We start from the raw sequence: 13,982 nt of genomic DNA on the forward strand, positions 1-13,982 counted from the left end.
CTCTTCCGAAAAAAATAAGCTAACATGTAAGTCAACTCGAACTCATAGATTTCTGCTCAAGCTCAAGTTCGAGTATTTATTTAAGCTCCAACATAAGCCATGCTATAAGATTGTAAAGATGTATCGCCAATGAAATAATAATGTCAAATATAAAAATTATCTCAATTTGAGAAGCATTAAGCCTACAGTCGAGCTTAAGTTCGAGTATTTATTTAAGCTCAAATTTGGGCAAATTTGTAAGACTCAAACATGTTTTTATTTATAACTCCTAACATGAAAAATTTTATACCATTTCACAGGCTATTGCTGATACCAACATAAACCATGCTATATGATTGTGAAGATCTATCACCAATGAAATAATAATGTCAAATATAAAAAAATTATCTCAATTTGAGAAGCATTAAGCCTACATATATAAACTCCAATTCAGTAACCATGCAACATTATTTATGACCTCACCAAGTCTACTGAATCTACTTGACAAGCAGAAATCAAAGCTAAAATCAACACTATTAGAAAAGCATCAAACAGCCATAAGTTTTTCCTTATTATAACAAATATATTAATGATTTTCAAAGTTTCTATGGTGTTTCAACTTCAATTTCCAACCAATGCCATCAGGAAGCTTTTGTAGTGCCCTAAAGTCTTCTTGTCTATGGCATCTACTAGACTTTAACTCTCTCTTCATATATAGCTTTGAACTGTTGTGAATTCCTTTTCGCTCGAGCGCTGATAATTCGAGTAAGCGTCTCTTCATCAGTTTCCCTTTCGCTCAAAAGCCGATCGAAGGAGCTGTGATTGTTCAAAAAATTTGTAAGGAGTAAGAATCATGAAATGGTCACAAGTATTCTATGAAGAAGTTCTAATGACAAATGTAGTAGAAATTTATAACAAAAAATTATCTTAATTCCATTCAGTGAGATATTGACATGTTTCATGTTTTTCAAATGGCTTTCTTACTTTTATGGGAAAGTTTATCTATACCACACAATTCTCATCTATTTACATATCCAGCACCAAAAGTTTCCTTTTATACTTGTAACATCTTGATGTTATAAATCTATGCAAGAACATGTGCCATCTCACTTTAAAAAAGGTAATGATGGTGGCATTTTTTATGTATATCTTCAAGAACAAAATGAGCTTCTTCAAGGTCTCTTTGCAGCACTGGAGTTTCACAATACTTCTATAATGCAAGGAAAAGTTTTGTAGATGAACCCCCTTCTCATAACTTATATTGTAAAGAATTTTCATGCGCTTGTGTATTTTTTCGCTTCCATGGTATTTCATAATTTTTCAAAGTGCATAATTATGCTATGAGATCAACCAAGCTCAACATTTCTTACACAGACTATCACACAAATAAGTCAATACTATGAATAGTGCGATAGATGAACTTAAAATTTCTTCATTCATGTCATCATCAAACTCATCAATCGTTTAGAATGCACCCGTGATGTTCCCTTCTTCAATAGAATTGAGCTAAATACAAAAAACTAACATTACTAATGCTTGATGAATTGGATCAATAATACTTTGTAACACAATAGTTCTTCTTGGCTTACTCTTTATAATCATGAACTAATCAATTTTATCTTTTGCTCTACCAAGGTATCTACAATATTGAACTTGGCTGGCTTGATGTGCTAGAATAAATGGATAAAAATTCACAATTTTTTTATTTTTTTTTAAACTTCAATGATATCATATCAGTTTAGTGTTTTTGTTCATCATTTAGATACAAGATCAAACAGTAATAACAAGTTATGAGAAATTGAATAAAAATTTTGTCAATAAATTTCGAACAAGTTATAAGTTTAATTACATTAATTAAACTAAATTAAATCCTTAATTACTTTCCCTAACCCTGTTGTTCCTATTCCCAATCGCCTAACTCGTGTGTTATAAGTGTCGTATATGAACAACCCGCCGAAAACCGCAGGCCACGAATTCAAATTTCGAGAAGAAATTGGTGAGTGCGAAATTGATTTTAGCCCTATTTGAGATCTTCATTTTCTTCCTCACTCTTCCATTCTGAAATTTGTCTTATTTTTCATGCATTGTTCATTTTCGATAGTAGTCGGAGGCACCGAGCTACAGTTGGAAGTTTTGAAAGTGGATTGCGAGTTCTATAAAGGCTTTAACAAGAAATTAGCAAAGGGGAAGGAAAGATTGAGAAGATAGAGTGGGAAGAATATCTGACAGCTTCGAAAAGGCAGACTTGTGTCGAGAAGTTTATTTAAGATAAGAAAGTTACTTTTGAGTTAAATTATCTTATGAGCTAAAATATCCTAAATTTCGAAGTCATTTAAGATTTCAGGTTGTTTGCCAGAGACAACGAGTTTGAGGCAAATGTGTGAAAGTTATTCGTAGGATTGCTCTGTAAATTCAAGTAAATTAATCCTAACATAAGAAGAATAAGTTGATTAACATAAATTATTTAAATCTTAAATTTTAATATTATGTTTTATAAATTATTAAACTTAACATAAAAATTATCGCGACATCCAACTGGTTACCACATATTAAAAATTTAACGTAGTAACCGATATGAGTAATTATATTTCTACATTTCAGTAATCTCCTTTATTTCAAAGTATATGTTTGGCTCTATGTATGCTCTGGCTCAATTAAATTCTTCATATTGAATATATGAAAAAGATATGCATGACAAAAAAGATACACAAGATATACGCATGAAAAATATGTATGACATGCATGATATATGAAAGACATGATAGAAAAGATACTAATGATAAGCATAATAGAAAAAAAAATGTATGATATAAGTAAGAGATATGCATGAAATAAGAGATTTGGATGATACGAGAGATAATTATAATGAATATTTGCATAACAAAGTAAATATGTATGTTAGTAGTTGCATAAAGATATCTTAGAATAATGTACGTTATGAAAAATAAAATAATTTATATATGAATGATTGTATGTGCATGTTCAATTTCCGATCTTGTAGCTACCAACTGCAGCTTATGTGGCCAATTACAACTACAAGTTCCCACAATGACCTTTATGACCAACTGATACAACTACCAACCACAACATATATGACCAACTAAATTACCCTATGTTACCTCCGAGTGACAAATTAACGCCTGTATTCATACAGGTCTTCATTTTTTTCTCCTGTTTTGTAAGACTTTGACCTCTTAGCTTGATGGGATCATAAGAGCAATCTCCTAGTTGAGCCGCTGATCAACAGACACAATTGCACATACATATTTCAAGGGAGGTTAAAAAACTACTCATCAAGCCTTTACATATATATAAAATTTGCCTCTAAGATAATCAAGAATAACATTCAGACGTCCAGATCTGAACTCAGAAAGTGTCTCAAGGCTTGGTCTATTTAATTCGATTAGGGCATCAGATACATCAGCTGCCGAAGGTAATACATGCCCTCATTTATATGAAATTGGCTTTCTATGAAATAGTTATGAAACATTAACCATGGATGTAATTAGTCAAAGCGGAAAACAAGAAATAGCAGTTTCATGGAGTACATAAGTAATGCTCAAGATTATAGTATTATAACTGTCCTTTGGTCCATCAAAATTGCTTCCTCTTTAGGACCCAAATTCTATCTATATACATATCTAACACCTAAAGTTTATTCTTTATATTTATATCATCCAAATCTTTTACATCAAATAAAAAATACTACCATTTTAACTTCTAAAAAGAGAAAAACACCTTTTCATGCATAAGGTGGCATGTATGTAAAAACTAAAGTAAATAAATATAAATTGAGTGGTATGCATGTAAAACTTCCATTCTTCTTACTCTAAACTAGTATGAATGAACCTGTTAGAAAAATGATGAAACCTAATGTAAAAGTCTAGCGCGAACGACTATACATATCTATATATATATATATACGAGGATATAACGAAATACTAGAACAATATAGCTCTGGCGATGGAGTTGTCAAATCTTGAGAATCAAGATTTCCTGGCAGCGTGATCCTTCTTACTTTTGTTGGTGGATTTTGTTGATGGCATCATCACCGATGCGACCTTTGTATGTCGAATCGAGAGATTCTTGCTGGAAATACTAGCTCTGTAAATGATGATACTAATACTATCTATTTCCTTCTCATTTTAAAGGGCAAATAGTAGATTGATCATCTATTGGTCTATTGAAGAAAGCTGTTCGGAAAAATGATAAGCCAGTTTTATTCTGAAGATGAGGCGTCTAATGTATTAGTTGAACCTTTGAAAACTACTTTAGGGGGGAAATTTTCTTTTACTCATCCTAAAATGAAGATTATTCGAAGATTCTTTGCAGATTTGAAGTTACAGGGTATACGGAACATTGGATTAATTGATGGAAGGCACTTGATGATCATGTTTGATAAAGAAATTGATTATGTGGCTATTTTCTCTATGAAGGTTCTATTAATTGAGAAGGTTTATATAAGGATTTTGAAATGGGCAACAGATTTCAATCCTAAAGAAGAACCACCAATTGTTCATGTGTGGTTTCGATTCCCTGGTCTGAAACTTCAATTGTTAAATTTGAAGGTTTTGTATTCTTAAGGTGTCATTTATGCGACTCCCTTTAAAGTTGATCCTGCTAATTCTAATTGTTCAAGGCCTGCTGTAGCCATAGAGTTATGGTGAAAACGGATGCAACCTCAAATTTTAATGAATTGATATGAATGGGGAATTCGTCAACGGGTTATTAGCAGGACGTTGAAATGGAGCTTGTTCCTCCTTACTGCAATAAATGTAGAATGTTTGGACTTATTCAGGCTAAATGCTATGTTACTCATCCTGAATAAGGAAATCTTAAAGGAAAGAATGCTTTTAGAGACGAAGGCAGGAAGATTGGTACAGAGGTTTCTAATCTCATTCGGAATGATCAAATTAATACAATCTTGAATGATGATTGTATTGGAGATGAGGTTGGTCATATGGAGAAGGATTAGTTGGATAATAAAACTGGTGAGGTTACTGAATAGCAAGATGGTTTGCATCCAAACAATAATCTCGATCTTGATATATTAGCTGGTCCTTCTTGTGTGGTGGTAGATGATCATATAGATAATGAAGGTAATCCTCATGTTAGTAAAGAAAATGTGAGCTTGGAAGGTTCAATTGGTGAAGATATAGGTGACAAACACATTCTTGTTGACAATATCAATATTGTTAATAAGATTGGGATGATGTCAAAAACTGTTTGGTTAATAACTTTGCTCTTTCTAGAGTTGAATTGGAGGAAGAATGGCTAATTTTAGAAATCGAGAAAAAAGAAAATTAAAGGTATAAGAGAACTTACTTGCATGAATCTTGAAGAAGCTCAAATGCATACTTGTGGAGAATGGAAAGGAATTGAGAATCAAATTTCTTTGTCCTCTAGGAGCACTAGAGGAACAAAAACGGTTGCTGATGTTTAATCTTCTTATTTGGAATATTAGATGCATTGCTAAGGTGAATGCCTCCAATATAGTTATTAATATTAGAAGAACTCATAAAATTAAATTTTTTGGTACTCTTGAACCCCTTGTGGATGGACAGAACAATGATAAGTATGTTAGAAGAATTGGCAATTTCAAGTTATTTGATAATTTTAATAACAAGATTTGGTTTCTTTAGAGAAACTCTATTGATATAACTGTGATTGTGGATCATCCTCAATTTATTCACATCAAGATTATATGTGATAATTATGTTTTTCTTGTCACTATTGTGTATACTAGCTGTTGTAAAGCAGCTAGAATTGAGTTATGGAATCAATTGCTTTCTCTGAAATCTGGTATTAATGATCCTTGTTTGGTTGGAGGTGATTTCAATATGATTTTGTCTACTGATGAGAAGAAAGGGGGTCAGCTTCCTAACCTAAATTTAATGGCTAAATTTTCTGATGCTCTTTCTAATGCTGGTCTCTATGATTTGGTTCTTATGGGCAATCCTTTCACCTGGTCTAGAGGGAAGGTATTTGAAAGACTGGATAGGTTTGTCTCTAATATTCAGTGGGTGGATTGTTTCCCTATTACTAGTGTTCCTCATCTAGCTAATACTTGTTCTAATCATGCTCCTTTGTTGTTTGTGAAAGTTAGCAATAATATGTAGATTCTTCATGCTTCTTTTCGTCAATTTGTGAGAGATAATTAGAATTCTGATTAAACTGGTGATTCTGGTCATAGATTATAGAGTTTACATAAGAATTTGGCTTGCAAAATTTGAATTGGGAGGTTTTTGGTAACCTTCACAATATTGTTTAGATTGCTGAGAATAAAGTTAAAAATTTGGAGTAGTTTAACAGTGATATGATTAATTTCAACACTTTATTAGCAGGTCAAGATGAGTTGAATAAAGCTATTGCTATGGAGGAATCCTTCTATAGTCAGAATGTTGTAGGTCATCAAATGGTTGATGGTGATAGAAATACCTCTCATTTTCATGCTTTCATTAAAAAAAATAATGTCCAGTGTGATCAATAGAATCAAACAGAGGGATGCACTTATTTACTTCTAATCAAATTGAGGTTGATGGTATTAGCTTTCTCTCTAAACTTCTTAACAATGATGGTAGTGATTTGGAGAGGATTAATGGTGATATCTTTAGTGGCAATCATAGTCATACTGGTACTATTAACCTTTCCTTGATTCCTGAGGGGAAGGAGATTAAAAATGCTCTTTACTCTATGGATAATAGTAAAACTGCTGAGCCTGATCAATTTTCTACTGTTTTTTTATAAAAGTAGTTGGGAGATGGTAAGTGATGATGTTATTACTGTGATTCAGGATTTCTTTAAATAAAATGAGTTACCTAAATATTTCAAATCTACCCATCTGATTTTAATTCCTAAAAGTAAAGATAACAGTAGTTGGGATGCTTAGAGACCTATTAGTTTGAATAATGTAATATCTAAGATTATTTCTAAAATCATTGTCTCCAGAATTCAACCTCATCTTCATAATCTTATTAGCAATCATCAATCTACTTTTGTTAAAGGCGGGTTTGTGATAGTGCTTTGATTGCTCAAGAATTAGTTCTAGATTTGGATAGAGAAGGCAGGGGAGGTAATGAAATTTTGCAAAATGGATATTAAGAAGGCTTAGGGTTTAGGGATAGAGAGGCAGTGGATATCAAGATGGGAGCTTGTTATGATGTGAGATTTTACTCTTTCTACACTGCCTCTGCCCAATTTGTTATTATAACAATAACATTATGGTAGTTTTACATTTTATGTTTGTTTTTTCCTTGTAATTCATCATTTTAATATCAATCTAAGCTTAAAATATGACTTCTTATAAAATATGAATTCAAGAGACTCCACTGGCTCGAGAATTGTGTACTGCCACTAAGGTTTGCAATGCTTTGTATACACGTCACAACAAGAAACCAATTTTGGGGGAAAATTTTATAAATGTCTAAGAAACAAGACGCTTTGGGAAAAAAAATTATAAGTGTCTAATAAAAAAGACGCTTGATTACTGTAACGTTAGAAGAGTTGAGGATTGTGATGAGTCCACTTCAGACAGAGACAATGTTTGGAGTAGCTTTGAGAAAAAAAAAAAATCTCCAAGAGGCTTAATAATTTGGACATAAAGACTATTATTATAATAATTTTATATGTTCTTATTTAAATTACAATTTTTCATGAATTCATTAATAGCATGTGATGTATGACTTGTAATGTAATATTTTGATGCTTATTTCTAGTGTTTTATTCTAACTGTTTCTTAAATTGTGCCCTAAAAACTACATTTTACAAGGGCAAAATAGTCTTTATTTCAGAAACAACTGAAGCACAGTAGTTTCACCGTTGAACTACCAAACAAAATGCAGTTGCTTCTCCTGGCAATTGCTTCTCAGTTGTTTCTTTAAAAAACTACAGTTGTCCCAAATAGACCAAAATGGGTTTTATCATACGTTGCCAACCAGTTATTTTTAATAATTCATTGCTCACCACCATAATGCATTGATTGCAAATGCAATACATACATAATCAGTCAAAACAGATGATTACTTCACACAGATCAAAATCATTCCAAAAATGCTCATAACTCGCACTTCAACAGTAGGTAGAAATTATTTGCGTCAAACTACTAAGGACAAAAATATGGATTTTATTAGTACAGAACAGGTAATTTATGTTATAATAAGAAATGCAATTATAAATAACACAAAATAAAGTATTAATGTAACACCGTAAAATTAATGCACCTATAATCATACCGCAGATAGTGCATAATTATGCCTTTACTATCAGTTGTCCTCTGGTAAAAACTGCGTCTCTTACACTTTTCTTAATGCTTTCATTTTTGGGAAATTTACATGCGTAGAACACAATTCTGATGTATTTAAATATCTCACACCTAACCTTTCATATTTACATATATAGAACGTTGGTGCTTTAAACCTTATGCATGAAAGGTGTATTTCACATTTAAAAAGTAGTAATAATGCTAGTTTTTATTTGATATTAAAGATTTGAATGCTATGTGTGTAAATATGAAATTTTAGGTCTTAGATAGGTAAATATATAAGAATTGTGTGTTATGTATGTAAATGTCCCTTCATTTTTATAAAACTAATTTGGAAAGTCACTCTATTTGAATGGCTTCAAATAAAATTGCACCTGAATATAAAGGCAGAAATCTCTTTTTGGAAGAAATAATCAACAGTCATTTAGAACAGTAAGCTCAATCTGCAGAAATGACTCGGTTGACAGTAATTTCTGACTAGAAAACAAGCAGAAAAAAAAAATAAAAACCACCATTAAAACAAAAACTAAAGCTTAAGGGACATTTAAGTATACAGAGCCATTGTTCATGCAAGGCATCAAATTTTAACTAACTAATGCATGAATTAACTTAAGAAATATCAATCATGAAAGAATCCTTGATAAAACAACAAAATAACTTGCAAACGTAAAGAAAGATGAGATAGGTAACAGCTGAAATAGCAGTAATACATTAATCCATGAGTAAATAACAAAGTCAGATCATTACTGCCACCAAATTCAATCATACATGATGAGGAGCCAAAGTAAACTAACAAATTACAATATGAAAACTCTGTTTAAGGAACTCAGGAGATTATTAACTAACATATGACATTAGAGTTTCAATGGTTTCCTGAACAGAACCAGAAAAGGCTAATCATTTAGAAAAATAGAAAATTCTAAAAACTCAAAAGAATAATATTGGAAATAATTATAATCAATACCTATCTAAGAGACAGATCAATCATCAACCTCCGCCTTAATTTCTCTCACTAAATCATCCTTGTATTCTTCAAATGAACCAGGGAACTTTCTAACTGTTCCCTCTTCAACCACCCATATTTCACTCCTCTCCTCATCTTCACAAACACGAGATATCAATCGAGAATCATGACTGACCAAAACAACACCACCTGAAAACTCTTCCAAAGCTTCTGCCAATGCATCAATGCTTTGCATATCCAAGTGATTTGTGGGCTCATCCAACAGAAGAATATGAGGTTTTGACATTGAAATGGAAGTGAAAACAACACGAGCCTTCTGTCCACCAGAGAGTTTTGCAATAGGAGTAAGGTGGTTGTGGCTTGGGAGCCCAAACTTTCCAAGCTTAGCTCTCACCGCCTCCTGCTTACTAAAACCTTCTTGATCAGGGTGTAAGCGTAGAAGATACTGAACTGGATTTTCCTCCATTGTTAACAGGTCAACAAAATGCTGAGAGTATCTTCCAATCCTAAGTTTCTGGCTCCTCCTCACCTCTCCCTGAGTTGGAATTAAGTCACCAGCAAGTAAATTGAGAAGAGTTGATTTGCCTGCTCCATTTGGCCCAACAATGGCTACTCTTGTTCCCATATCAATGCCAACATCAACATCAGAAAGCTTGAAATCATCCCTGTTTGGATAGCTAAAAGTGACCTCAATGAGCTGCAGGAGTGGCGGAGTTAGCTCAGTTGGCTCAGGGAAGTGGAATTCAACACTGTAATCTCTCCATTTCTTTGGAACTTCAGGTGGTGCAGCATCTTCATCATCTGCCTTACCTTTTCCCCTATGTTTGGCTTCTTTCGCTGCCTGAAATTTGGCCCTGTCCTTGACTTTATCTTGCTGAGCCTTGCTTCCTGTTCTCCTAGCTGCCTTCAGCTGCTTATCATAGACCTCAAACTTCTTGTTCATCTCCTTTCGCTTCTGTTCATACCCGCTCTCAAAATCATCAAAATTCCCCCTGTAGAAATGAAGCTTCATGTCATGTAGATGTATGATCTCATTGCAGACTGTGTTGAGGAAGTCACGATCATGGGAGACAACAACAAGGGTTTTCTTCCACCGGCACAGATACTCCTCAAGCCATAGAACCGCCCTGAGATCAAGATGGTTGGTAGGCTCATCGAGTAGCAGAAGCGTAGGCTGAACAAAAAGCGCCCTTGCAAGAGAAATCCTCATCCTCCATCCACCACTGAAAGAGCGTGTTGCCCTAGCCTGCATCGCTTTGGTAAACCCTAAGCCGGCAAGAATCTTAGACGCCTGAGCCTCAGCAGCATCGGAACCCATCAACTGCAATTTCTCATAAAGAGCTGCGAGCTTTTCCCCCTTGTCGTCATCAGAATCATCGCCATCCTCCTCAGCTTCGGCTTGCTCGCTCAGCGCGGCAACCTCCTTCCTCAGCCTCACAAGCTCCTCGTTAGCAGAAACAACAGCTTCAAGGGCAGTCCGGTCATCACCAACTACCTCCTGCTCCACAAGCAGCACATCAATATTCTTTGGCACCGGAATCTTCCTCCATGCCAGAAGTTTCAGCAAGGTCGACTTCCCCATCCCATTCGGGCCAACAAGGCCGTACCTCTTTCCATGCGAGATCTTCACCGACGCGTTCTTGAGCAGCTCCTTCCCCCTCGCTGAAACCGAGAAGTTCTCAATCGCGATGTCGCGTACGTTCGCATCAGCCGAAGCGGAAGCCTCATCATCATCGAGAGCCGAAGCCCGCGCACCAATAACCACCGTAAATGCCTCGCGGTCGTCTTTGAGCGCCTCCTTCTTCATTGCCTCGGCCGCGTACGTAGCCATCATATCCTTCTTCTCCCGCTTCTTGATTTCCTTATCGGAAAGCGTGGCGACGGAGAGCTCGGTGACTGCAGCCCTAGATTTCGGACCCGCCTCATGAATGATCTCATCTTCATCGTCTGATGGGGGAAGATCGATTCCGTCAATGTAAGATGAAGACTTGGATTTAGGTTTTGGCTTCGATAACGTGGAAGATTTGGGCTTGTCCATGCTTGCGAGTAAAGCGGAAACAGAGAGCTTTTCCTTTGTCTTAGAAGGTTTGGAAGGAGCGGAAGAGAGTTCCGTTGTTGATTTTCTCCCCATAGCGATCAGATCGTAAACCTAGCGCCGCGGCGGAGAGCAGAGAATTGATGGAAGATTGAAAAGACAGGAGATTTGGGAAGAGGAACGAAGAAACCAATTCTAAGTTGCTGCCATTGCCGTGAATATAATGGTCTGCTGTTATTTTGAGCTGCAGGATTAGACTCGAATTAATCCAACGGTTGGGAAATTTTAGTCACTCAAAATATAATTTTTGTCATAATAATATTTATTAAAAATTTTATTTTAAGATGATTTTATAAGTATTTATGTTATTGTCCAACCTATTGTTGAGAGTGAGTCTTTAAACTAAGAGGCCCTTATATATGTAATGTGAGTATGTTTGTAATTAAATTCATTTAATTGACAAAATTAAATTATTTATTTATATATTATATTTAAAATTTTGATAATTGATGTGTCATCGAAATATTCTCCTGATCAGACACATATATCAATACCTATTGTATAAAAAATATTTTAGTTATGTTCAATATATTTGAGCTCTAATTTTAACAATTTTATAGTTAAACCAAACATCCTGACAATATGAACCCAACGATACTAAAATCGATTTGATCCAAGCCTAAATAAAAATCGGATCAAATGCTTAAAGTATGATTAAAGGCTTTGATACATTAATTTAGCGAAGCTCTTAAATCGTCTTTGTCATTTTCATAAAATGATAACACTTCTCTTAAATAATAATAACTAATTATGGGGTATACCTGGGCAAAAAAAAAAAAAAACATTTATTATATAATAGCATTATTCTTGCAAACTAATCTCATAAAAACCTCATACACATATTGTCCAACAATAACAATGACAACCACGACGACAAGAACAATAAGCCTTTATCCCACTAAGCGAGGCCAGCTGCAATAATCCTTTTTCTCCATTGTGTCCTATTCAGTGTCATATTTTCATTTAAATTTAGTAAATTAAGATCATTTTTTTGTTCTATATGCCCAAACCTTTCTAGGTCTACATTTGTCTTTCTTAACATAAATCGAAGCTAAAGCATTTAGCTAAAACATTTAATGTGACCAAACCATCCAAGACTACTCTCTCTAATTTAGTCCGCCACAAGAGCTACACTAACCCTATCACAGATATATTCATTTCGCATCTTGCCTCTAAGTGTAAAGCCACTCATACACCTAGGCATTCTCATCTCGGCAACATATAACTTAATTTTATGCTTTTCTTTTAAAGGTCAACATTCTGTGACATAGAGCATTACAGGTCTCACCAGCATCTTATAAAATTTTCCTCTCAGCCTAAGCAATACTTTTTTATCACACAATAGGCCTGAAACATTATCCGCTTCAACCGACCAACTTGAATTCTAATGATAACATCCTGATTTATATCATGCATTACTTTGAACAATAGATCTGAGATATCCAAAGCAACCACACCTTTAAAATATTAAAACACGTCTCTTAAGTAACCAGAGAAGCAATATATGCTATGTCTTCACTTTTTGTTAGCCTAATAGCTGGTATTATGTGTCTCTTTCAAATAAAATACATCTAATGATATCTTAAAACTCTACAAATATTATCTTCAATCAATTATTTTATGCACTCTTAATAAACAATATCTATTATATATGGCTTTGTTGTACACATAAAGGAGTGATATATATGGCAAAATGTCTCTTTATTTATAGATGAGAAGGGGAAGCACTATTACACCCACCATAATAATTACAAACAAAATCAGAATTATTGCAAACACTATTACAACAACTAGATTCTATTACACTAATCAGAATTATTACAAACTATATTCCAACAACCGATAGTATTTCATCTACCAGAATTATTGTCAATCAATTACATCTGAAATAATCTCAGCGGAGATCATTTTGTGTAGTTTTTATTATCATCTTGTCAATTAGATCTGAGGCGGGTTACCATTCGTTTTCAAGTTTCTTCATCATATGAGTCTTGATTTGACATTGACATATCGTCTTCTGATTCAAATAACGCTTTCAGTAGTTTATCATATAATTCTTGCAGTTGTTGCTTAATCTGCTCAAAAGATTCTTGAGGATATTTCCTTTTTATTTTGTCGTGAATTTCTTTCAAAAAAAAAACTCTTGTGATATTGGTAATTAAATATTTGAAATATTAGATGCAATTATATTATTAATCTGAATTATGTTTATTGGTAATAATTGTTGAACGTCATTTGATGAAAAATGATCTTCATAAACATTTATTATTGATATTGTCTTACCAATGGTACAATTTTTGGCGAAGATCCATGATATTTGAGCTTGGCAAAGGAATAATAACTCATACATACCGTTAGCTAAAAAATTATCTTTGATTTTATTGAGCTACGGAGAGAATTCAACCCAGTATGGGTAAAGAGTGGAAATCGTGCACTAAGGATCTCGTTAGCGGCGTCAAATTTGTCCCACCAAGATAAAATCATTTTTGAATTTCCTTCTTAAGGATTGCAAGCATTAGCACAAAAAGCCAAGAATGTTTGTGTTTTGGATTGATGATTAAAAAATGAAATGCATGGCTTGGATATATGTCCAACATTTCAAAAAAATAACTTTTTTATGATGAGTGATTGGATTAATCACATCAATTTGTTTTGTTTGAAATATAGTTAAACTCCATTCTTTG

General features: G+C 33.9%; 1 protein-coding gene across 2 annotated transcripts; it reads right to left on the bottom strand.

Moving 5' to 3' along the window:
- Positions 1-439: 439 nt before the first annotated feature.
- On the bottom strand, positions 440-11,448 carry LOC110030665 (ABC transporter F family member 4). Of its 2 annotated transcripts, none has more exons than XM_020733494.1 (2): positions 9,204-11,448; positions 440-795 (listed from the first exon to the last, which is right to left on the bottom strand). In XM_020733494.1, the coding sequence occupies exon 1, from the start codon at positions 11,332-11,334 to the stop codon at positions 9,220-9,222; it is 2,115 nt and encodes a 704-aa protein (XP_020589153.1). In that variant the 5' UTR covers positions 11,335-11,448; the 3' UTR covers positions 440-795; positions 9,204-9,219. The 2 variants fall into 2 exon arrangements, with proteins under 2 accessions (XP_020589153.1, XP_020589164.1); XM_020733505.1 differs by having other exon boundaries at positions 440-801.
- Between the last annotated feature and the right edge of the window lie 2,534 nt (positions 11,449-13,982).

Source organism: Phalaenopsis equestris, unplaced genomic scaffold, assembly GCF_001263595.1.
Source record: "Phalaenopsis equestris unplaced genomic scaffold, ASM126359v1 Scaffold000002, whole genome shotgun sequence".
NCBI classification, from domain to species: Eukaryota; Viridiplantae; Streptophyta; class Magnoliopsida; order Asparagales; family Orchidaceae; genus Phalaenopsis; species Phalaenopsis equestris.